Source organism: Fukomys damarensis, unplaced genomic scaffold, assembly GCF_012274545.1.
Source record: "Fukomys damarensis isolate Sample0158 unplaced genomic scaffold, DMR_v1.0_HiC HiC_scaffold_14, whole genome shotgun sequence".
NCBI classification, from domain to species: domain Eukaryota; kingdom Metazoa; phylum Chordata; class Mammalia; order Rodentia; family Bathyergidae; genus Fukomys; species Fukomys damarensis.
The window spans coordinates 67,098,809-67,121,479 of NW_022900926.1; the positions used below are offsets into that span (position 1 = coordinate 67,098,809).

The 22,671-nt window shown below is 40.7% G+C and overlaps 1 protein-coding gene across 4 annotated transcripts in view; it reads right to left on the reverse strand.

Annotated features, from left to right (window-relative positions):
* Positions 1-14,142: 14,142 nt before the first annotated feature.
* Hcrtr2 (hypocretin receptor 2) overlaps positions 14,143-22,671 on the reverse strand; it is a 91,531-nt gene continuing 83,002 nt past the window's right edge. Inside the window, exons 5-8 of one of the 4 annotated variants that reach the window (XM_010628937.2) lie at positions 21,471-21,691; positions 18,991-19,112; positions 16,887-17,014; positions 14,617-14,776 (exon numbers count right to left, since the gene is read on the reverse strand). In XM_010628937.2, the coding sequence (XP_010627239.1) occupies positions 14,696-14,776; positions 16,887-17,014; positions 18,991-19,112; positions 21,471-21,691 (552 nt within the window). In that variant the 3' untranslated portion in view covers positions 14,617-14,695. The other 3 variants (XM_033763415.1, XM_010628936.3, XM_033763416.1) reach the window with 3 other exon arrangements.

Here is a 22,671-nt window from a genome sequence, read left to right on the forward strand (position 1 = left end):
ATTTTATTGTTTAATTTTTTAAATGCTTTTATGGCAGTTAAATGCAATGCTCAGTACTAGTCAGCTTTCCTGTTGCGGGGAAAACATACTGAACACTTGAAATTTAAAGGAAGGGTTTTCAGAGGACTCAGTGCGCAGGTGGTTGGCTCCAAGGTAAAAGAGCAGAATGAAGGGAATGATTTAGCAACCCTGCTCAGCCCTAGGCAGCAGTGAGGCTGAGAGAGAAGAGAGGTTGGGGAACAGAGGTCAAATCCTCAGGGACGTGTCCCCACTCCCCCGCCAGGCCCTGCCTCTGAATGTGAGACCTTGTGGGGAGATTTTAGATCTAAAGCATAAAGTGAACCTTGCATCTGGGGAAAAGACCTTCAACAAAAGTTGACTCAAACTCTTTTTGCTGAAGCGTGGGAACACTGAGATGAGGGATGTCTTCAATAAGCTATGGTTCAGATGGAACGACATGGAAAACAGACAGAAAGTGAAAATTGTAAAACAATGTAAATCCAGAGTAAATCATTGACAAAAACCTATTTATTAGAACACATTTCCTTTTGGAAAATAAAACTGTTTAAAAGCTATGCTTAATAATACTTTCTTTTCCCCAACTAAACCTGTATTCCTTTTATATTTGTTAACCTAAAATTTTGTAACATGGTCTCATCTCAGAGCAAGTCTGACTAGACTCAGAGCCAACATGAAATTAGAATTTCCCACTCTCTCCCTCTCTCTCTCTTTCTCTCTCTTTAATATATATGGCTTTTGGCTACAAGAACTGTAAACATGGTGCTAAGATATTAAGTAATAAATGAAAACAAAATGCAGGCTTTTTTTCTATCTGGAGAGGTAAAAACCTTGTACTATTTTTGTTTTGTTTTGTTTTGTTTTGTTTTGTTTTACACAAGCACTTCTTCAGGAAAATGTATGCGTGTATTATGTAATTGAGTCAACATGATCTTGTACTTAATGGCCTCACCTGGAACTGACCATAGGGCAACCCTAACCCTAACTGACTGCAGGTGGCTATGCATGGCGGACAAGGCAGCCAGGGAAGGCTGAGAAACCCCACGGAGTAGAGTCTGAGACGTGTTCTCAGGCCACTAGATTGTGGGGAGCTGCCACGGACTGAGACTGAAGGTGGCGCTTTCTCCTCCATAGATTAGAGAGTCAAACAGACATAGTCCTGACTAATATTGCAGACCCTGGGTGGCACAGCCCCAGGAGACAGTTACCTTGTGTCCTTCCCTGTTCCCTTCCTGCCCACATCCAAGCATGAAATAATCACACTAGTTCGGCATAGGCCACGTAGGCCCTGTAGCACTATTTGCCCCTCCTTCTCTTCCTGTTTGTCGTCCACTGTAAATAAACAGCACGTGCTGCTCCAGGCGGCCATTAGCTCCCAGCAAGCTATGGTTCCACCTGGCCCCACCTGGCCCCACCTAGGGGTAATTTTGGTCTTCATCATCTTTCTTCATCTCTCACTGCTCTCCCAGGCTTCAGACCCTATGCTGTGAGGTTGTTGCAGGTAGCCATTTACACCTAAGTTATGTATCCAACAGAGAAAATGGAGCTTTGTGAATGTTAAAACAGGAAATAGACAGTTGGGTCTTATTTATTAATTTGTTTTATTTTACTCATTTATTTTTGAGTTTTTGAGACAAGAACTCACTATTAGTTCTGCTGGCCTTGAACTCACTATGTAGCCCAGGCTGGCCTGGAACTCATGGCAATCCTCCTGCCTCAGTCTCCGAAGTGCTAGGATTACAGGCATGTGCCACCGTGCCTAGCTTGATCTTTTTAAAAAAAAGTAGTGTGCTCAAGCTATGGAAGATGGTTTGAAAGAAGGAGAGTTGCCATTCTGAAGCTATTTCACTAAGGGAAACATGGAGAAACTTGAATTAAGTAGTAGTGACAATGAAGAAAAGATATTAGATGAGAGAGGAACAAAGGAAGGGGAAATTCAGGATGAATCTTGTGTTAATTACTTTTCTTATTGTTGGGACAAAATTCCTGATGCCCAAAGTTAGAGGAGGAAAGGTTTATTTAGCTCACCGTTTGCAGAGGTTTTAGTCCATAGATGGCTTATTTCAAGGCAGGGTAGTATGGCACAGGGACATTGCTGAGGAGAAACTGTTCCTGGTGGGCAAAAGGTACCAAATCAAGCAAGAGCCTCTTTCTGTCGCTTATATTGTATCCAGGCTACTCGAATTAGGGCAGTGCCAAACCAATCAGTGGATGGATTTAACAATCACACCTTTAATCCTAGTACCCTTAATCCTAAGTATTGAACCATGAATCAGTCAAACACTGTAGATCCAGCCACCTCTGAAAAAGCCCCACCTTCAGACCCATGAGACTTTGAGGGAGCATCTAGACACAACTATAAAAAGTCCTTAATTATTTTGTGTGTAACTTGGTGCTGGTTTTCCCCATTTATCAAAGAACTTGACTCACAATTCAGTGTTCTAAATATAATATAATTATGTCCATTGAAAAAGTTTGAAATAAACAACAGTTTCTAAGGGTTTTATTGTTTTGAGGGAGATAGGCTGCCTATCTCCAACAGGATCAAAAACATTCCAGAAACTAACATAACCTCCAGGGATCACTGCTGTACAGCTCAAGCTTTCAGTCTAATAAAATAAAAAATGCTTTCACCCTTAGGACCTTACTAACATTAAGGTCATAGAGTAGGAAGTGTGAACAGTATTACTGATTTATTCATTTATGAAAAGAAATCTAACTACTACCCAGTATATTCTCTTCATGAAGACATGACAACAGGTGGAGAGTGGGTGACTTAAATCACGAAGAGTTAGTTCTACAACCAATTCTACATGACAGAAGCACTTAGTGGCACCAAGTGAGGATAATCCCCACGTATCACTCTTCACGTGCACGTCATATTCTTGTCTTCATCCAGCATATTAATATACTCAGCCATATCAGCCCACCTGACCTGGAAAAGTGCTGCTCCTTCTGGCTAGAGTTGGAAACATCTCCAATAGTTGAGTTCGGTTGACTTTGCAATTTAACTTTTGGTAGGGGTCTTTAATTTAAGTTCTTATGAAGCACTGCTACTTTAACACACTATCTTTTGCTTTGGCATGAAATATGTAAATGAATCATATTTACAATGGGGCTAACCATGAGAGTACGTCATGCCCGTATCACCAGTAACCACATGCCACGGTAGGTTTTGTCTATGAAGCAGCTGGTATTCCTATCTGAAAACGGCCATTTGGGGTCTGGCCTTGTAGTGGTTCTAGAATTTCTCTTAGATCTTGTTTTCAGGAACTGGTGACTCCTCTTAAAAATGGTCTATCAAAACCAACTGTCAAAAAATAGTCTTAAATCTAACTTTCTTAACTCTTTGTCTGCTTTCTGCTTTCCATTTTTTGTTAACTTTAGGTGATATTTCGTATTCTGATTATCACCATGAAAAAATGTTAGGTACCTGCTGAAGCAGCACAATTAATATCACATGGAGGAGAAGAGGCCCCGGACTGGGTCGCTTCCAATGTCTTAAATTTATATTCACATTTAATGCATTTTCTTTCTTTAATTGCAGGATATGGCAATTTCTGTCCCCATCCCCCCAAACTCACACTATCTTATGTTGGATTATTGCCAGAAAACATTAGGATTCATGGTATTTTGATTTGATGCTATCTGTATGATCTGAATTTTTACACATCAAAATACAACAAACTTTCTCTTGTGGGCCATTCTGTTGCTTTTTCCTAAAGATTTTTATTTTCTTCTACATTTATTTTCTATTATTATTATTGGTTTTTTATTTGTTTGTTTGTTTGTTTTTTGTTTTGTTTTGTTTTGTTTTTGGTACTGGGGATTGAACTCGGGTCCCTGAGGTTGCAAGGCAGGCCACCGAACCGTTGAGCTAAATCCCTGGCTTATTATTGTTATTATTATTATTTTGTACCAGAGATTGAACTTGAGACCTTGCACTTGTGAAGCTGATGGCAGAACCACTGAGCTAAATTCCTGGCCCAATTTTGCTTTATTTTTGTCTATTTTACAATACTGTTCTTGTTTCCTATTCATTTGTTTTATTGCTGCAGTTGTTAATGATATGTAAAAATCACAACACAGTATTTACTTGATTTTGCTGTTTCTGTGTCCTGACCCAGTGACTCTCTAGAGCTTGCAGTCAGCATTACTTCAGAGCAATGCAAACCACCTCTTCCTTACTTGCCAAGATTGGAGAGACTCAAGCTACTAGAACTCCCCTTTCTCTGCAGTTTCTTCACATGGTCCACACGCCATCCTAATTTAGGGTAGCTGAGACTCTTACCAGCTCTAAGGTATATGGATCAAGAAAAGGTCAGAAAAGTGAAGCCATTTTGACAGTTTTCTTTCATTTTTCTGCTATTACAATGATCCCCGAGGCAGACTAACTTTACAAAGAACTTTATTTACTGTATAGTTTTGGAAACTGCAACTCCCATATGAAGTAGATTCATTAATTTGGCCTCTGGTGAGGGTCCGTGAGCTGGCATTGGGACAGGGGTGCAGTATTCTGCATCATTACATGGTAAGCCAGGAAGGTTGGGCTCCCTGTCTGTCCTGCAGGTGCCTGCCCAGTGACCCAAGGACCTCCCGCTGGGCTGGCTTCACCTCTTCAGGGTCCCATCAGCCACCAACAGTGCCAACCCAAGGACCAACCTTGGGAACAAAGTCAACTTTCATGAATTAGTGATTTTCATGAATTAGCTGGAAAAGTGTGTACTACAACCTGTTGTTGGAGACCATTAGAAAGCTTTGCTTAGCATGAGGGGTGGGAGGTGTAGATTACGCCCCCTTCTTGCTGGAGGAATACTAATGTAGAGAAAACAGACCCAAGGCTGGACACTAGCACTGTGATGAAAAATACAGAGAATTCCTAAATTTAAAAGACTAAAAGACACACTGCCACAGATTCCCTCAAACCAATTCCCACAGTACACACCTTTAACACTTTTATCTCACAAGGAATTTTGATTTCAGGGAAGAGCCAGAAGTCACACAGTGCCAGTTCTGGAGGGTAATGTGGACAGGACATGCTGTATTGCATCTAATTTGACAGAAATTGTCTAACTGGCTTGAATCAGTCAATCCAGGACACTGAAACAGTGTGACAAGTTAGGAAGCTATTGCTGCAAGAAGTGGCAAGAACAGTAGGTTAAGTGTGCTTGAGGCAAGGGGAAGTAATCTGGGGGAGACTGGTGGCAATGTGTCTTTTAGTGCAATTTTTTTTATTAAACATACACTGTATTTTCCGATCACACCTTGTATACCAGTGCAGACATCTCTGAGAAATAGTTTGATGCCCTCTTCTGTGTAGCTACACTGTTTTACCCGAGCCCCACTTCAAGTAGGTTACTTCTCCCTAAAAAAAAGGAAAAAGAAAAAGAAAAAAGTTTTCTTTCAAATTCTCCTATTGACCTGCCTATCCCAGCTCCTAATAACCAATCAAGTAGTGACCCTCCCAGGGGGTGTGGGGATGGGGCCCTAGCTGTGAGAACAGGATTTCTAGCCTACTCCAGGGCATCTCAGCTGTGAGGGTCCCACTGCTTTCCTAGAGTGGCTTTATATAGCTTTCTGCAGTACCTACAGTGAAATCACTTTACATGCGCTGTTCCTCTCTGGCTCCTCGTCCTCTTATCATGGTGGAGCGAGAACAGGCTGAGCGAGGTTGTCTGGGGACCCTGGACCCCAAACCCACTGGATATAGCACACATATATCATCTTAGTGTCATGTGTTACTTCTTGCAGTAACTAATCACTATTGCTGACAACTTGCATTTTAGCAAACTCTTATTGTTTTTATTTTCTTCATTTCTCACTATGTCGAGTTGACAGAAGCTTGTTGTGTTTTCACTTTTAATTTTACCTTTCCTAGTAATAATAATCTGACTTAAGTTTTGTTTGTGTTTGCCTAGACTATCTTTGCTCATGATTTGTGTTTACATTTCTCCTTATCAGTTTAAATATGCTTTATTTTGGAGAGAAACAGAGATGAGAGGAGAGAGAGAGAGAGAGACAGAGAGAGAGAGAGAGAGAGAGAGAGAGAGAGAGAGAGAGACCCTCACGCCACACTCTTGCATGGCACAGTAACTCATAGCCAAGGAATATCTCGCAGCTCAGGCTGCTGCGGACCAGGTGATGGCAGATTCTTGGCTGCAGGACTAGCAAATTGGCAGCCACAACTGAGTGCCTGCAGCAGCATGTGCTGGAAGAGGGGTGGAAGTCAGCGGATGGAGGAGAAGCGAAGGGCTACAGCTCAAAGAGAGAACTTCCACGTGTGATCTCGACTCAACATCTCCACACTGCGCAGACACAACCAGAGCAAGTTAACCAAGGGAGAACAGATTCACGAAAGTACCCAGTTCTCGCAGTGACTGGAAAATCAACTCTGTTAAAGTGGGTGATGGCTGGGATCCATTGTAGATAGAGTTAAGCATTAATATGATCTCTCTTATACCCCAAATCTTCATCTAGAAATTAAATCTAGTGTTGATTTTCCAGACCAGTTGCCACTGCCTTGGTTTAGGTCCAAATTATGCTTCTTGAGAATAAATCCTTCTGTAAAAGCCTATCTGAGATCTAAATTTGCAATGTTCATCTCCCAAATTCACTGTCTGGAGATGTTTTAATACACTCACCACAACACAAATCTAACACATCACTCCTCTGGATCAACTTCCTGAATTGTTCCCAACTAAATGGCACAAGTTTCTCATTTCCTTGAGTACTATGGAGTGCTTTTGAGCACTTGCCCATTCCCACTCTCCCAATGGCCCATTTTCCAGTGGAGTGAAGTGCAGGGCTGTCCCCCTAGCCTGTCCCACAGTGGATGGGCACTGCTGTCTTGGCTGGCTTTCCTCAAGTTTGCTTGCAGATTCTAGCCAAGGTTTGTCCGAAGTCACCTGGGTCAGGACAGAGCCAGAAGTTTTATCCTGCTTCACTTACGGTGTCTAAACCTGACTTTAAACTCTGTTTAAATTCTTCTTCACAAGAGCATTAGCTTAATGTGGGCAGGAATTCAGTGTTTTTGATTTGTATACCCCTCCTTAGAAAAGCACTTAGGCAAATAATAAACATTTCTGTTTTTCTTCATTAGCATTGTCTCACTTTGTTCTTAGCACTTTTCTAAGTTAAATGAGATAAACTACAACACTAGAGAGAGAGAGGGATATCTCCATTTACCATTTTAATCAATAAAAGTTTATAGAGGGCCTAATATCTTATGAGGCAATGTAAGCCCCAGGGCTGGGGCACAAAGTTTTTGCATATATTCGATTTTTTAAAATAATTTATTTCCCCATAAGGAAGACAATGCCCTGATCTGCAGTGAGTCGAGGAGACTGCTACTATGGGGTTTCTTTTTTTCTAATACAGGGTTATTAAAGAATACGTAGGAAATTATTGAATTAATAACTTTCATAAGACAGTTGTGTATAGTTAAAAGTGTTTATTTTCTTCAGTCTTAAAAAAGTAGTATGTAAGGTGTTCCTCAGCATTTGAAAAACCACTCCCAGGAAAAGAACTAACCGAATCTGACATATAAAAAACACTTACTTTGTGGGTGGCAATTTTGATTAAAATTGCTAATGTGCTGCAGCCTGGTGCAAGGGTGCAAATCCCACCAGGGAGATGAACCTGGGCTCAGCCCGGACATTCCCTATCTCCAGCTGTGGCCAGGCAGAGACAATTTCCTTGTCTCCAGGGACATCTGGAGGCAGGAGAACATATTTACAGAGGCTGCAGTCAGCACCCAGGAACCCCAAATCTGCACTTCCCTTATCTGCATTTTTTAAGTTCAAGTCTTCCCTCTGTGATACAGGTGAATCATTTAAAAAATAAATCATACACTAAAATCATATCTATGTAAATGCATCTATAGCTAATTTTTAGTTTTTCCTAACATTCATCTCTTTAAATTTTTCTAAGTTCTTTTGGTTTTGCACTAACAATTTTTTTTTATATTTATTTGTTCCAAGAATTATTTTTGTACCAAATACAAGCTTTTAAAAATTACATGCTGGGAAATGGGGGTAAAGAGGAAAAGAAGATGGGAAAATAAAGTGAAGCCAGTTGGAGATTAGCATATACAATGCTGGCCATGACATTTTGTATACTTGGAATTGCTCAGGTTACAGATCTACCTCTAAATCCTTCCATCAAGCAACTGGAAAATTGAGAACAATTTAGAAAACACTGCAATATTCTTGAGATGAAAGCAAGAAAATATTACTGATAGAAAAGTACTCCTGGTACTGAGTCCAGGCAGAAATGTTCTTCTATGTACTTTTTTATAGGACTTTGGAATGCCATAAACGATGTCGGCTGCACTTTTAAGAAAAAATAGTATGGTGTTTTTAGAACACTTCCTTGGAATGCTTCTTCATGTTGTTATCATCTCAAAGTGTCAGAGTTTTAAAGTAGGTGGCAACAAAAAAGATTGATGACTCCTACAAAAAGTTCTCCAAATATAGTATTTCCTGTCATAGGTTTTGATACACAAAAAGATACAAGTAAATTTTCTGAGGTCTTTTTACCTCCAGTTGGATATGAAGAGTGAGTTGATAGACTATCCATAAATAAGTCCAAAATGAGACCATCTGCTGGTGGTAGAAAGGATTTTGTTTTGCCTCATCACTTTTTAAACATCAAATGTTGTTCACTTAAAATTATACCAGTTTTATTCACTGAGACTATCAGTGAATCCTAATAAGATGATGGGATATAGCTATGTTACCAGAAAAAAATTGAGCCATACAAGTAAGCTTTTGTGAAATGGGATTATAGTGATATTTCTGGACTTTAAGAAGCCAAACAAGGACAGTGACTTGCATGAAATGCTGCCAGCTCCAAGAAGTAGTTGGCAGGGAGGCTCATAGGTGACTGCTACCCTCCTAGACATGTAATGAAGTGTAGTCTCTATCAGAAAGTGTGTGCTCAACCCCTAGAGCTTCAAGGGATAAGCAGTGGTCCAGTGCAAGTTTGGACAGGGCTGATCAGAATCTCTGATTTCATCTCAGACCAAGTAAAGTAATGTCGTGGGCATGGTCATCAAGGAACCTGCATTTTAAATAAGAATCTCAGGTGATATTGAAGCAAAATTAGGTTGGTAGTCCCTACCAGGAAGTCTGTCCGACTAGTTTTAACCAGGAAATAAGGTATCATCAAAGACATCACTACAATAAGTCACTAATAGAATATCCAACATTAAGTAGCACTAGCTTGATATGCCTTCCTCACTGAAATACAAACGCCAAAATGACTGGATGGAGAGTCTTGCTGGATGGACACACTAACTAAAATCTTACGGCAGGGCAATGAGGTATGCAAACATGGATGTGTGAACCAATTGGGATAGAGCTGTACAAAGTAATCATGCTTGTTGAAGCATTTTGTTTAAAGCTCTTTTATCACAGCAGTAGTCAGCTGCTGCAGTGTTCCACTCTGGGTGTTCTTGCTGGTAACATGATCTAGTTACAGTTATATAAGGTATTAACTACCTCTGTAACAGGCGAAAGGATCCAAAACTCATCAAATTTCAGTATTGGCTTAAACAAAAAAAAAAATTTAGTTATTTAATAAAGGGGGAAGAACTTACTAAAAATGTTTACCATGTCAGAAAATCTTCTCAAGGAATGTGTCCCCAGACGATGGCTCCCATGAAAATATCAAGCTTCATAACCTGTATCAGCATCAGTAGCTGGTCTTAGCTGAGCTGTGGCCATCCAGGAGTCAAGGACGTGATTCAGCATCCTAAACAGGTGGCATTAAAGCTCATTCTAACCTGCATTTAATTGGTTGACGAGTGACGAGTGTGAAACACTGCCCCACCGGAGTATGTCAAATTTGTTAACTTTTGCAATAGAGCTTCCTGCTCATGGAATGAGGATATTTTCTTCCTCAGTCTTCTGAGCTCCAAGTCTTCCTTCATTCCAGTAGTGTGCAAATAAGACATAAAAACAGCACAATTTAGGAGTAAGGGAGGTAATGAAGAGGGGGCCCCTCCTAACAGCCAGATTGTAGTAACCTTGGGGTGATATCTGACATCCAGCATTCAGATTCTGTTGGGAAACCCAAACAAAACACCTTCTAATGATATTATCCTAAAGGGCTAGGGCTAGATTTTTCACATGAGGAAAGTGGGCTTTTAAGAATATAGATGCAAGAGGATACAATTTTGTAGAAAGGCAGTTTTCTGATAACGTACATTGTAACTCATTTAGTCAATTGTCTAAAGCCAAAACGTATGATAGAGCACCTTAAGAAAGTTCCTCTTTGAGTAGGATGCTCAAAGAATATTCAAAGAACACAGTAACAGTAGTTTCATAATCAAATGCCAAGTAGTTACACTGCCTGGCCAAGTTTCAGAGCCTAGTGAGACAATGCCTACTATCACTATAGCTCTTGAGACAAGAACCACAGGATTTACACAGCAAAACAGAGTGCCAGCTGCAGATCGATTTGAAATGAATAATTTATCATGTATAAATGATGGATAAATTATTAATACCTAACAAAGAAAAAAATGAGATTCCTCTTCTTGCCCCCAAACATAACCCAGTGGAAAGCAAAGATGGAACAATAGAAATAGGGTGAAGCTTTCGAGGTGAAATTTAAGCAGATTTCTATGGCCCTAAAGATAGTTTGTAAATAATAAAATTGCTTTCCCGAACAGCTTCTCAAGTGGAAGACAAATAACAGTAGTGAGTTGGGGTGAAGAAAACGATGCGGCTAGAGCCACAGCCCAGAGCAGCCTAGTCTGAGCTCGGCTGCGGGCTGCGGGTGGGGTGAGGCTGAGCCAGGCCACCTGATTCCTCGAATCTTCTCTGCCTGCTGTGGACCGGTTCTTCTCAGTGCTACGGTAGCAGGTTCTCTGCTGTGTGACAGTGGACCCTACCCTCATTGTGTGAAGTAAGCAATGCCTAGGAATGAGTACTGTGCTGTTCGCCTTCTCCTTTTCTCTGAGAAGGGAAGAAAGTAGGTCCAGAACAGAAATGGTTATCAGAGACCTTCGATTCCAATCTGCAATGGGACGAGGGAGGAGATGAAGACTTTACAGGCCTCTTTCTTTTCCACTTCCCTCAAAATGCAATAATTATATGAATGCAATCAAAATAAACCTAACACAAGTCTTTACAAAGAAAAAGAGAACAAGAACAGGAAATGCTTGGGAAAAAAGTTTTTCTAGATTAGCAGAAGAATGGGATCTGGATACTTACAAAAGAGTGAGGGGAACTAGTTATTAAAATAAAAGAAACCATTGTAGGGCAACAGTGAGTTAGATCAAAAAATGAAAGGGTGACGTGTGAGCTTAGTACACAGTGTAGGACGTTCTCGGACTAAGTCACTGCGTGGCACAGCTGGAAGTGAACACAAAGTGTACGAATACTGTACACTCGGGCGCGTGTTGGTAGTATTGTAATATGATCCTTTTCCCCATTCCAGAATGTATCTTCCGCATGATCTAGACACGACTTTATAGGCAAGTTCTCCCCTCAAACTTCTACATCTGTACCCGGAGAAAGGGGGCGTTCACACTGGCAGGACAGCAAGCTTCGGGGAGGTCCTGCCTGGACCCACTTCCTTTACACCATTCCTCCCGGGTAACTAGCATACTGCCTTAAACATTTTGGAATTAATTGCAAAATTATTATGTAATAAACATTCCTAATTTTTTTTTTTCCTGCTACTCTGTCAAAGTGGACTTGAGCGAAGAAGCAAAGTAGAATTTTGGTCCTGAAGGTGCCACAGCAGCGCTGGGCAAAGCAAGCGTGGCTTTGGAGCTCAGCGCAGAGATCGCCCATCAGGGGAGGCTGTGAGCACCGCTGGGGCCTTGGACGGGAGCTGAGGAGTCTTGAAGTCCTCTGATCAATCAGGATATTCTGGAAAGATATCAACGACTTTGACAATATGAGGAATTTTTTATTTATTTGGGGTTATAAATGGTAATTTTAAAAGTTTCTCCTAAAGCTCTGCTTCGTTTGTTCTCAGATTTTCCACTTTGTTCTCCTGAGCAATCAGGGCCAGATGCAACTGAATGGTTTGGGGCTGAAGGAAGGGGCAGGAACTCTGCAGAGCCAGGGAGCTGCAGAGAGAGGCTCTGCCTGCGGAGCGGGCCTGGGGGTGTGCAGTGTGGACCAAGAGCGAGGACGCAGGGCAAAGAGGCGGCCCCAAAAAGCTGCTTCAAGAACCATCTCTCTGTCTCCCTACTGCTGCTGCAAGGCCACCGCCCCAGGTCAGTGTGAAGGCGCCGTGGCCCTCACTCGGGCCCCTCGCCAGGCAGAAGGCCAAGGGTCCAGAGCGAGACGCGTGTCTGTCCTGAGATCTCCCTGTGAACCACGCGAGAAACTACCCCGCACTCTGATCACATTTCTTTAGTATCTTGGACGATTGCTTCATCTTTGATAAATTAGACTAAAAAATATTGAGTAAGAATTGATTTTTAAAATTAAACTCCTTGCCACTTGATTCTGAGCTTTATCAGAACCACCCAGGTTGAAGGAAAAGCAGAAAATATATTAATTTTTAAAAAGCATATATATTTAAAATATATATATTTTTAGAAAGTATATGTTTTAAACTTTAAATAGTCTAATATACAGTGGCCTAGAAAAAAATCTATGTGACTGCAATACATTTACATAATTCTATAATAAATTGAAAATAATGAGGTCATCATTGTCTCCAAGTCAAAGCAGATTAAACCTCTGACTTAGATAAAAGGTCCAAAATTTAATGGTATACATATGTGGTTTTACGTAACTTCTGTGAAGTATTTGTGTTAATCTTAACCCTTATTATAGGAACTATTCTCGGAAACAATGTTAAAAATCTTTTATATCATGATTACCCATGATTATATAAATTTATGGAGGAAAGTATTTTGGTCATAAGGACAGCTCCAGAGGGCTTAATTCAATCCCTAACTGCAAAGATTTGACACTGATTATGAGTGAATACTCAGTTTATCTAATCAACAGCAATAGGATTTTTCATACAATAGAGAGGCTGGTGTGAATGTGATTATAGAATTTTCAATATGGTTTTTACTTAAAAAAAGAACAACACATAATGACCATCTCCCACGGCACTAGATGTGCAATCACACTGGATTTGATAAGAAATCTTTTCATGAAGACACAGAACAAACTAGATGCAAAAAACTTCAAAGGTGTGAGAGAGTTCTTAAATAACTGACATGTTACATACATGAGTTACAACAATTATAGAAACATATTTCATGAAAAAACATAAAAGGCTTTTGAATCCCAAAGCTTATAGAGAAAATGTAAAGAATAGAAATACAAATACGTGGCAAGTTGGGGGAGTTTTGCACCCCCCAATTTCAGTAACAGTAGTTATATAGAAAACAATTCTCTTTGAACTTTGAAAGATAGGGATAATATAGTGTTTTCCATGCCAGTGCACTTTGTTTTCTGTGGTATATAAGGTAATAGAATAGACTGAAATTATCAATATTTTCCCTGTTTATATATTGGCTCTAAAAAAAGTATTATTTTGCTTCATGCAATTTGAGAACTATTTGAATATCATCTAATGGAATTTACTTTTGTTTGATTTGTAACTTATAGGAAGTAGAAAAGTCATGTTGTAAAATTAACTTCCATTGAAAAGCCTTCTAAATTGTAATGACTAGCCAGGTTTTTTGAAATGTAGTTATTACTATTATGATTTATATCAAGTGTGAAACATGATATTATAGCACTAGCTCAAGTAATAATAGACTTCCTCACAATGTGAGTCCATAAACAGCTTTGGGACTTTGCTATTCTGGTTCAGATTTAAGCATATTTAGGCTAAATTTTGTTAGTATATTTATCTTAACCTTCATTAAAACAATGTACACTGGGAGTGAAACTCAATATCATTGCACCTAACACTTTGCAATTAATTAGCACAACAATGATTTATAACTGGCTGCAATATCCAAGAAATTCTCTGAGTTTTAGAAAAATTCAAAGTTTTTTTTCTCATAAACTGAGAGTAATTCTTTTGCCAAGAATGAATAAATTCAAATATCACGGTCTTCATGGCTTTGTAGATATGCAAAAAACAATGAAGTTCAAATATATTCTACATTAGGTAAAATTATCTCATCCATCCTTATTAATAACAAAATTTTGGTGACATTAACATCTTACAGGAAATCTTTGAATGTAACAGAAAGAAACAAAGAATATGTATTCAATGTACAGCATAGAACAGCTCCAGCGCATACTTTCCAGAAGTCTTCTCATTTGTGTCATTAGCACATAATGAGGTAAGTAGTTGATCCTCTTTTCCCAAAAATTTGGGGGTTTTAAGAACGCCCGCTTCTTTACCACTTGTTCTATTAAAGTAACCATACTAAGTCCTTGCCTCTTAAAAGGATTCCTGGGTGCAAGGGTTGAGAGATAAATCCATGGTCTATTACTCTATTCCCAACATTTCTAGCTTTATTTCATATTTTCCATCCATGTAACAATGATTGTTCTTAGAAACCATCTGCTTCCACAAAATTTGTAATTTAGTAAGTAAGACTGGGATGAGAAACCTGTAGTTAAACACACAAGTCATCCAGGTCACAGCAAAGCTGGTCTTCTCTCACAGGGCACTTGCAACACAGTGGCAACTGAGCTGAAAACCGTTATCTCTTGAGTGAAACAACGTGGACGATTCAACAGGGATGCTCGGCCTCTTCCTTCAGACCTCCAGCCAGGCTGACAGCAGGGAGGGCTGCAGCCCCAGGTGCAGATTCCTGTGCAGTGAAAGACTTTATTTCACACAGGCCAGGCTGATGCATCCAGGCCTGCTGGCCCCTCTCGGAGAGCAGCCTCAGAGTTGGTACCGACAGTCGGGATCCCTGGCACCACACCCATGGCTTCTGGCTTGGTACACTTTGGATAAGGGGCAGATCTAAATGTTCAGTGACTTCCCAGGAGTTCAGAAACCACCCTGAGAATCAAAGTTCTAGAGCAAAAGAATCCCAGCTTCAACTCTGCCGGGAAATGTTACCTGGCTGAGTTGGACTCTTTCCCCACTCCCTCTCTCCACCCCACTCCACTTTTAAATAATAAGGATAGTTCTATTGGCATCTAAAATAGTTACACTTACTCTGAGCTATTACTTGGAATTTAAGGCGTACTGCCAATGCTTTTTAAAGTTATCTTCAAACTTATTAAAGTGCTAACTTTCATCACAAACTCTCCTTTCATGCAGCATAAATTCTCAAATGTACAAAGGGGAGAAAGGAGAGATTTAAAATACATTACTTTCTTTAGTACAGTGCTGAGATTTAGCAAAATAACTTCAATAAACCTCATACAAGAGAGATTTTGCTTTGAGTAGTAAAAGGCACAAGGTAATGAAATCCTAAACTGTAAAATTAGAAAAGAAATTGTGGATAATTTGGTTGTTATTTTTTTCTGAGAATAATAAGTTTGAAAAACCACAGGCTTACAAGATATTATGTTCTAAGACAAAGTTTCTTAAATACAATGCCTACATCTCCCTTCTATATAATCAGAACACCTGTCTCTCTACTCAAGTTGAGGGTCCTCATTCTATGATCACTTATTTTACATTCAAATCAATAACTGAATCAGAAGAATTTTGCAAAGGAATGATTGGAAACACACAGTGCTTTGGGTTCCAGACCTTACCTTGATAACAAAACACACTTCATTTTGTTCATGTGGGAGTGAGTTAAAAACAAGCTCCCTTCTAGCTACGCAGCTCTACGTAGCTCATAGAAAGTGCCACTGTAGTCACATGTGGGGAAGGGACAGTGGTGCTGCCATGGCTGGCCTTGGTTGAGCTCCTGCCCTTTCAGGCCCAGACATCATCCCAAGCTGTCTTTCCTAGCACGGCAATGAGTCTGGCTGACCAGCTACAGCTCCCTGGGCTTGTGTGGGTCAGGCCCTCCTCCTTCCTGACATCTAGGACAGTGGCACATTCTTAATGCAATCCAGCAGAGCGGACTGTCTCACTGGTTGGTTAGAAGAATGTACTAAGGTGACTTTGCCTTATTTTTAAATGCTTAAGTCATTCCCTGGAGTTGGACGTCCTTATATCAAGAGTCTTTCCAAAAATGTTTATTTCCATATTGTATTACTGGTCAAATGTTGGACAAGAATGTTAGCTACGATCAAGTCAAAGATCTGAAAGAATTGGACAAACGCATGACAAAATTAATGGAAAATAAAGTGAAATAGTGCATACTTCATGTAGTTTTGAAAGATACCTTTTGCATTATCTCACATAATATGCTACTCAATATACAAATGTTCTTTCAGATGACACATCGGAGTGACTTTTAAAAAACTATTAAGTCAACTAAAATAAGTGTGCTGTTAACTGAGAGTTATCAACTGCTACTTATTTCAGCAGCCAGAAGACAGCCACTGCCTAAATGCTTGTGATTTTTTAGCAACCGATTTGAATGCGTGAGATTAAAACAAGAGATCGATGCTAAAAAGAACTAAAACTGTCCAAATATTTGACACCAATTTTAATACACGAAGCTAAAAGTGAGAGAGGCTGAAATAAGTTCAGGTGAAGGTAAAACTTCTAACATATTTAATTCAAAAATTGAGAAATTATTTTAAACTGACTTTTTTTTTTAATTTCCAAAGAGCAATTCATTATTAAAAACTGGATCGACAAGCATTTCAGCTTCAGCTCATCCGAATAATAAAATTCTGTGTAGAGAGCTTTTAAAAAAGAACAGCTTGACTCGGGTATTGTGGGCCGAGGGGCAAAGTCTACCAGTCGTGCGGCGGCCCTGTGCCATTGGCGGCGGGCAGCGCGCTTATGCTGGTGAGGACCACGTGCTCGGACAGCTTGGACACCGCGTCGAAGCTGCTGACCTGGGTGGTCAGGGACTTGCGGCTCTCCGTGCTGGTCCGTCCCCTCGCCAGCCGATCCTCCTGGTGATGGTGAACTCCCAGGCAACAGCAGCACGCAAATGCTGCTTTAAATTCCTCCCGAAATTTTCCTGGCGAGGCAGAGAGAAGGGAAGGGAAAAGAACTGTGCACGCGAACGTCTCCGCAACAAATGCAGCTCGGAAAACGGGCTCCCCTAGGCCGATGTACCAGTGCGGTGTAATGCTTTGCCGCGATGGAGCAAATGGGAAAAGGAAACGAAGTTTATTGGAAGCCTGGCAAATCCCTGAAACAATGAGACTATATCATAAAGTCACGAGGCCGATTTTCATACCGGATGTTTGCAGTCTGTTTCATTCTTTTAGTCAAACCCGGTGTGTGAGTGAACGTCCTAATATTCTGTCTATATAGAACCACTGTAAGAATGGTCATTCACGAGGCACGCCCAGGAACCCAACGACTCCACACACAATTAAACCTGTACCATAACTTTGCTAAAATATGTATAGCGTGGGAGCCTGAGACTGCTACAACAGAGTTCAACAAAATATCCAGAAAAAATATTGCAATGTTTCTAAAATTTCCAGTTTTGTAATCTACATAAGGCAGGGCAAAAAAAGGAAAGAAAAAAAACAAAACTGGGGGCCGGGGGGAACATTCGAAGCGTTCCTGGCTTTAAAATACTGACGGTTGATCGGGGAATCCTGAACATGAAGGCCCACCTTTATCATTTCGGAGCTCTGAGCCTCCGCCCCCCCCCCCCCCGCCATGGGGATCCTGAGTGATCGATCAGGGGAGGGTGGAAACGCTGGCAGGCCTAGGAGCACAACAAGCACCAGCCAAACTCAGCGAGCCCCTCTCCCTCCCTGTCCACCTGTCCAGAGCCAGCACAGACTCTCCTGCAGCTCCAGTCCGGCAGCTCCTGTTTCACGCTTCCCCAGGACAGCCCAGAGGTCTGACTTCCTTTGTACAGGGCTGTGTGAGACAGTTATCTTTCGAAATGAAATCGTTTATCCCTTTGACTTCTTATCATCTATGTAGGTCACTTTTAACCTATTCTAAATGTAGGCCACAAAAATAAAATCTTCGGTATGTGTAGCCACTGTGCGATGTCTAACTTAGGCTACACATGTCTATCTCTTCAAGGGTGCGATTCCTTCATGGCGCAGCACTCAAACTCTTCTCTCCCTGCTCTTTGGAACATCCAGTTCACAGGTGTTTTCCACAGTTTCTCTATTTTGCTGTATCACACCAGAATTTCTCAGTCCTATGTAATTACAACTTAGTTCCCCAAGAAGCTGCTCAATGGGTCCTTTTCTTTTTTAACCCAAAAGCCAAAGACAAAGTTAGAAGAGGAATGTAGTTCATGTATGCAATATTTGGAAGTAGAGTAAAAAACTAATTGTCAAATAGCTCGAGAAGATGACAGAGCGAAGATGTAACTAATTCAAGTACAATTCTAATAGGTCAAATGGAAATAATAATTATTTAAATTATTTTTATAATTATGTTTATTTCATAAAGAGAGGTACCATCAATTCAATAAATTATAACTGTCTACCTGTGTGTGTCATTTACTAATGTATTGTCTAGGAATGATACTTTTGTTATCAGTGAAAAAATTTGACATAAATGCAAGCTATGTGACGCTTAAGGGAAACAAATACAAAGAACATCTAAGAGTGGGAAAATTCAGTTCTATCTCAATTAGGGCATATGCTTTGGCAAAAGAATAACATAGAAAGTCAAAGGAGGTAAAGGTATTTTACATATTCCTGAATCATAAGTTTAAAGTATGGCATGCACATATGCAAGTATGTCTTATTAATTTCTCACAATTATAACTGTCCTCCTATTTCAACATTTATTTGAAGTCTTATAAGAAAAAAAATCTAGGTAATTCTCTCTGGGTAGTTATGTAACACACATTCATTTTTGTAAAGGAAGAGACTCAAGATAATTCAGGCCAGGCAAAGATATGTCTAGTGACTACGCGCTTTCTGTCCATTTAGACAGAGCCAGATCTCCACCCAGCTCGTTTCCTCTGTGGGCAGGACTGTGATTTATAGAGAAGGAGTGAAAACTTACCACTGAGAAAATTATAAATGATTGGGTTCGCAGCACTATTGGCGTATACCAGCCAGTGTGAAAATGTAAACCAAGCGTATACAGTTTCTCTGTCTTCTGTGTGAGTAAACATCCCAAACACCCTGGAAGGAAAGAGCAAAGTCAGAGTGATTCTGGATGGCAGCTTCTAGATGTTTAGAGTCAAAAGTGAGCAAGGAGTCTGTCAGCCACTGCAGGTCTTGCCCCGTGGGCTGACCACAACCACAGGTCATGGAAAAGAGCTTTGGATCTGGACACAGCTACATGCTGCAATTAGTATACAAAAAGTGTACCCGGTCAGACAAAAATCTCTCTCTCTCTCTCTCTCTCTCTCTCTCTCTCTCAGAAATAAAGCAATACTAGTTTGGATAACAATACAGACATTGAGAGCCAGGGGTGGTGGCGCACACCTATAATCCCAGCACTCAAGAGGCTGAGGCAGGAGGATCACAAGTTTGAGCCCAGGTTGGGCAATGTGGCAATCTTAACAAAAATCCTATATTGAAATAAAATTAATGGGGGGGGGCGCAGCTAAAGATGTAGCTCAGTGTGAAGGCCTTGCTTTAATGCACAAAACAAAAGCAAAAACCTCTTAAACTGCAGTCTTCAAGTACTACTCCCATTCCTCATTGGTGCAATGATAAAAAAACATGCACTTGGCATTGCTACAATTTGACTGCTAGGACTTCCTTGTACTCAGAGAACTAATTTTCTGCAGATAAGTTTCTGATCATTTCTTAAGATTCATGAGTTTTCGTTTTTCTTATAGTCTATTAAACTCTGAAAGTTTTTTATTGCCTTACCTTTACAGGCTGTTTTAAGTTTTGTTACAGTCTTAGAGATATCTCCTGTATCAAATTCTATTGACTGATCTACAGAAGATAACTTTGCAGCTATCCAATAAATTTATAAGTGAAAGACAGCACATTTCCTGCCATGGGATGTCATCAATTCTGTGACACATCTATATTTCCTTCACATGATAGAAATTCATTAGTGCACTCCTGGAACAAAGTGATATTCAGAGAGTGGGGGGAGAAGGAGAGAGAGAAATAGGTTCAACAAAGAGAAAAAAAAAATCTTTGAAATCTTGGAGAAACCAAAACTGCTTTAAAGAAGTTGGTTTTGACTAAACAGGCAAAAATTTAAGTTTTAAGGAAAAAAGCTAAGATTATTTTTTCTTATGTAAGAAATGCAGTTAAACAACCAAGACAGGGGAAATCCAGTTTTCATGGAGTTGTGACTTTCTAGTAGAGGAGAGAGAGCAGGAAGGGTAAGTATCACAGCCTGTTTGCTTAGGCTTTCCTGAACAGGCAACACCGTGGAGCAGAGAACAGAATAAATTTATATGGCATTTTTCTGAGCACAAAATAAGGTAGGGGTTACGAAAAGTCACAGAGGGCAAAACAATTTTGTGAGCTGGCACATGGGTCAAAACTGCCCCAAATCTTCTGACTGCAGTAAATATTACCAAACAAAAGTTCGCTTTTCCATTTCTTCCCCATCGAGAAGGCCCTGAAGCCATCAAAAACCAGGGCCAACATGAAGGAGAAATCTGTGCAGGTGGATACACCAACTTCAGGCTGACTCCAGCCAAAGCTGCCTCTCCCCAGGGTCCCTGGCTGTAGGGAGCTGGATATTGACCTGAAGTCAGGGAAAGCCAAAGGAGAGGAGAGGATGGAGGAGAAGGCTGAAGGATTTACGAACAGAATTTACATCGCCCTGGCTTAGTCTAAGAGCGACAGTCTGATTCCCAATGATGTTCGGCCTGTGCCCTGGCTCTTTCTGTCTGCTTGATTATTTGAACTTAAATTTTTGTGTAGCATACAACAAATTACCCACTTTTCCCTGGCTGAAAATTTCGGTGCTGATTTTTATTAATATTCATCTTCAGCTTCTTTCAGTCCCTCTAAGAAATAGATTTCCTCTCCTTCTGTTTAAACATTCCACACATAGATACCTGTTTTAATTATTTTTTGTTGTTCACCGCTCAAAACACTCATCTAGGTGTATCCTTTAGAAAGACTCCTGTCGTATAGCTCATGTCTTTGGGAACCAAGTTTTGCATGTTCCACTTGTTCTCATCAAAAAGCAAACAAGGTAGGAAACAAACAAACAAACAAAAATCAGTAAATGAGGTGATTCCGTTTTCGTGTTTGTGATTTTGCATTAGAACTTTTGCTACACCCGAGGCAGCCAGGCTGGGCGGAGAGGATCCCGCATCTGTTCCTCCAGGGTCAGCGGTAGGATCCCCTGTGTGCTTGCTGCAGGCCATTGGCCCACCTGGGGTGGCAACTGGATCTGCAGTGCTGCAGGTCTGACTGGGATCCAGGCGGAAGGTCCAGATTTTCTTAGCCAAAGGAAAAAAAAAAAAAAAAAAAAAAAAAAAAAAGTGGAGGGGTGGGGTTACTGGTTAAAACGTGAGGCCACCGCATTTTCAGACAGGGGAGGAGCAGCGTTACCTCTTTAACACATTGAGGATGCTAATGGGCAGGTAGCAGATGGCGAAGACCAGAAGCACCACCATCAGCATCCGCGCTGTTTTCCGCCGGGCCCGGATCTGCTTTATCTCCGCGGCCACCGCGCTGATCCGAGACTTGGCCTGCGGCGCTGAGCCCCGAGGCTGCGAGGCCGGCTGCAGGGCCTTCCACTTCCTCTGCACCACCGAAGACGTCCCGGGGATCTGCAAGGAGAGGTCATGGCCTCAGGCAAGCTCCACTTGGAGAGAGAAGGCTCAGTTAGGAAGAGCGCCACCGCCGAGACCTGCGAGGGCTAAGCCAGCTTCCTTCAGCTTTTCTAGGCTGAGTTTATTCCTGGAGTTCATTTACATCAGTGACAGAGAGGTGTTTGGGTGGGGGAGAAAAGCTAAAACATAACAGTTTTGTCATATATATATCTCCTGATAAAAGCGGAAGTGAAGAATGATGAGCAAAGATCGTCATTTTATCCTTTTAAGAATTCAAATCCAGCTCCCCTGGCTAAATTTAAAGAGAAGGAAACTACGTAAAGGAAGAGGCGCCTGAATTATTTTTTTCATGTAGCAATGCTGCCACCTGCTGGCTAATAAAGAGATAGGCTTATCTACGTACTGCTCTAGCAACCTCAGGTTTGGACAAAGCACATTTTTTAATGGAAGGAATAAATTATTTTTTTCTCTTGTTTACTATTTCCACTTGTGAATTGAGACCAGTTCTACCTTTTAAAGTGTACTCAAAACATCGAATATCCCTTGATGTCTTACATTAACGATTCAAATAACTAGAATTTGTAATAACAGTTGCACTACTACTTTTCCATTTCTTTTCAAAGTTATTTGATAATAACAGGTATAATCACTTTATAATACTTTTTAAATTATAATTCATGAAGATTAATAGGAATTAATTGTTCCACATCACTGGTCATTCGAGAGATGCAGATGAAAACAACACTGAGATTCCACCTCACCCCACAAAGAATGGCTGCTATCAAGAAATCACACAATAACAAATGTTGGCGGGGTTGTGGGGAGAAAGGAACCCTCCTCCATTGTTGGTGGGAGTGCAGACTAGTGCAACCACTATGGAAATCAATATGGAGATACCTCAAAGAGCTTGGACTGGAGGTTCCATTTGACCCAGCCATCCCTCTGTTGGGTATCTTTCCAAGAGAACTAAAAGAATC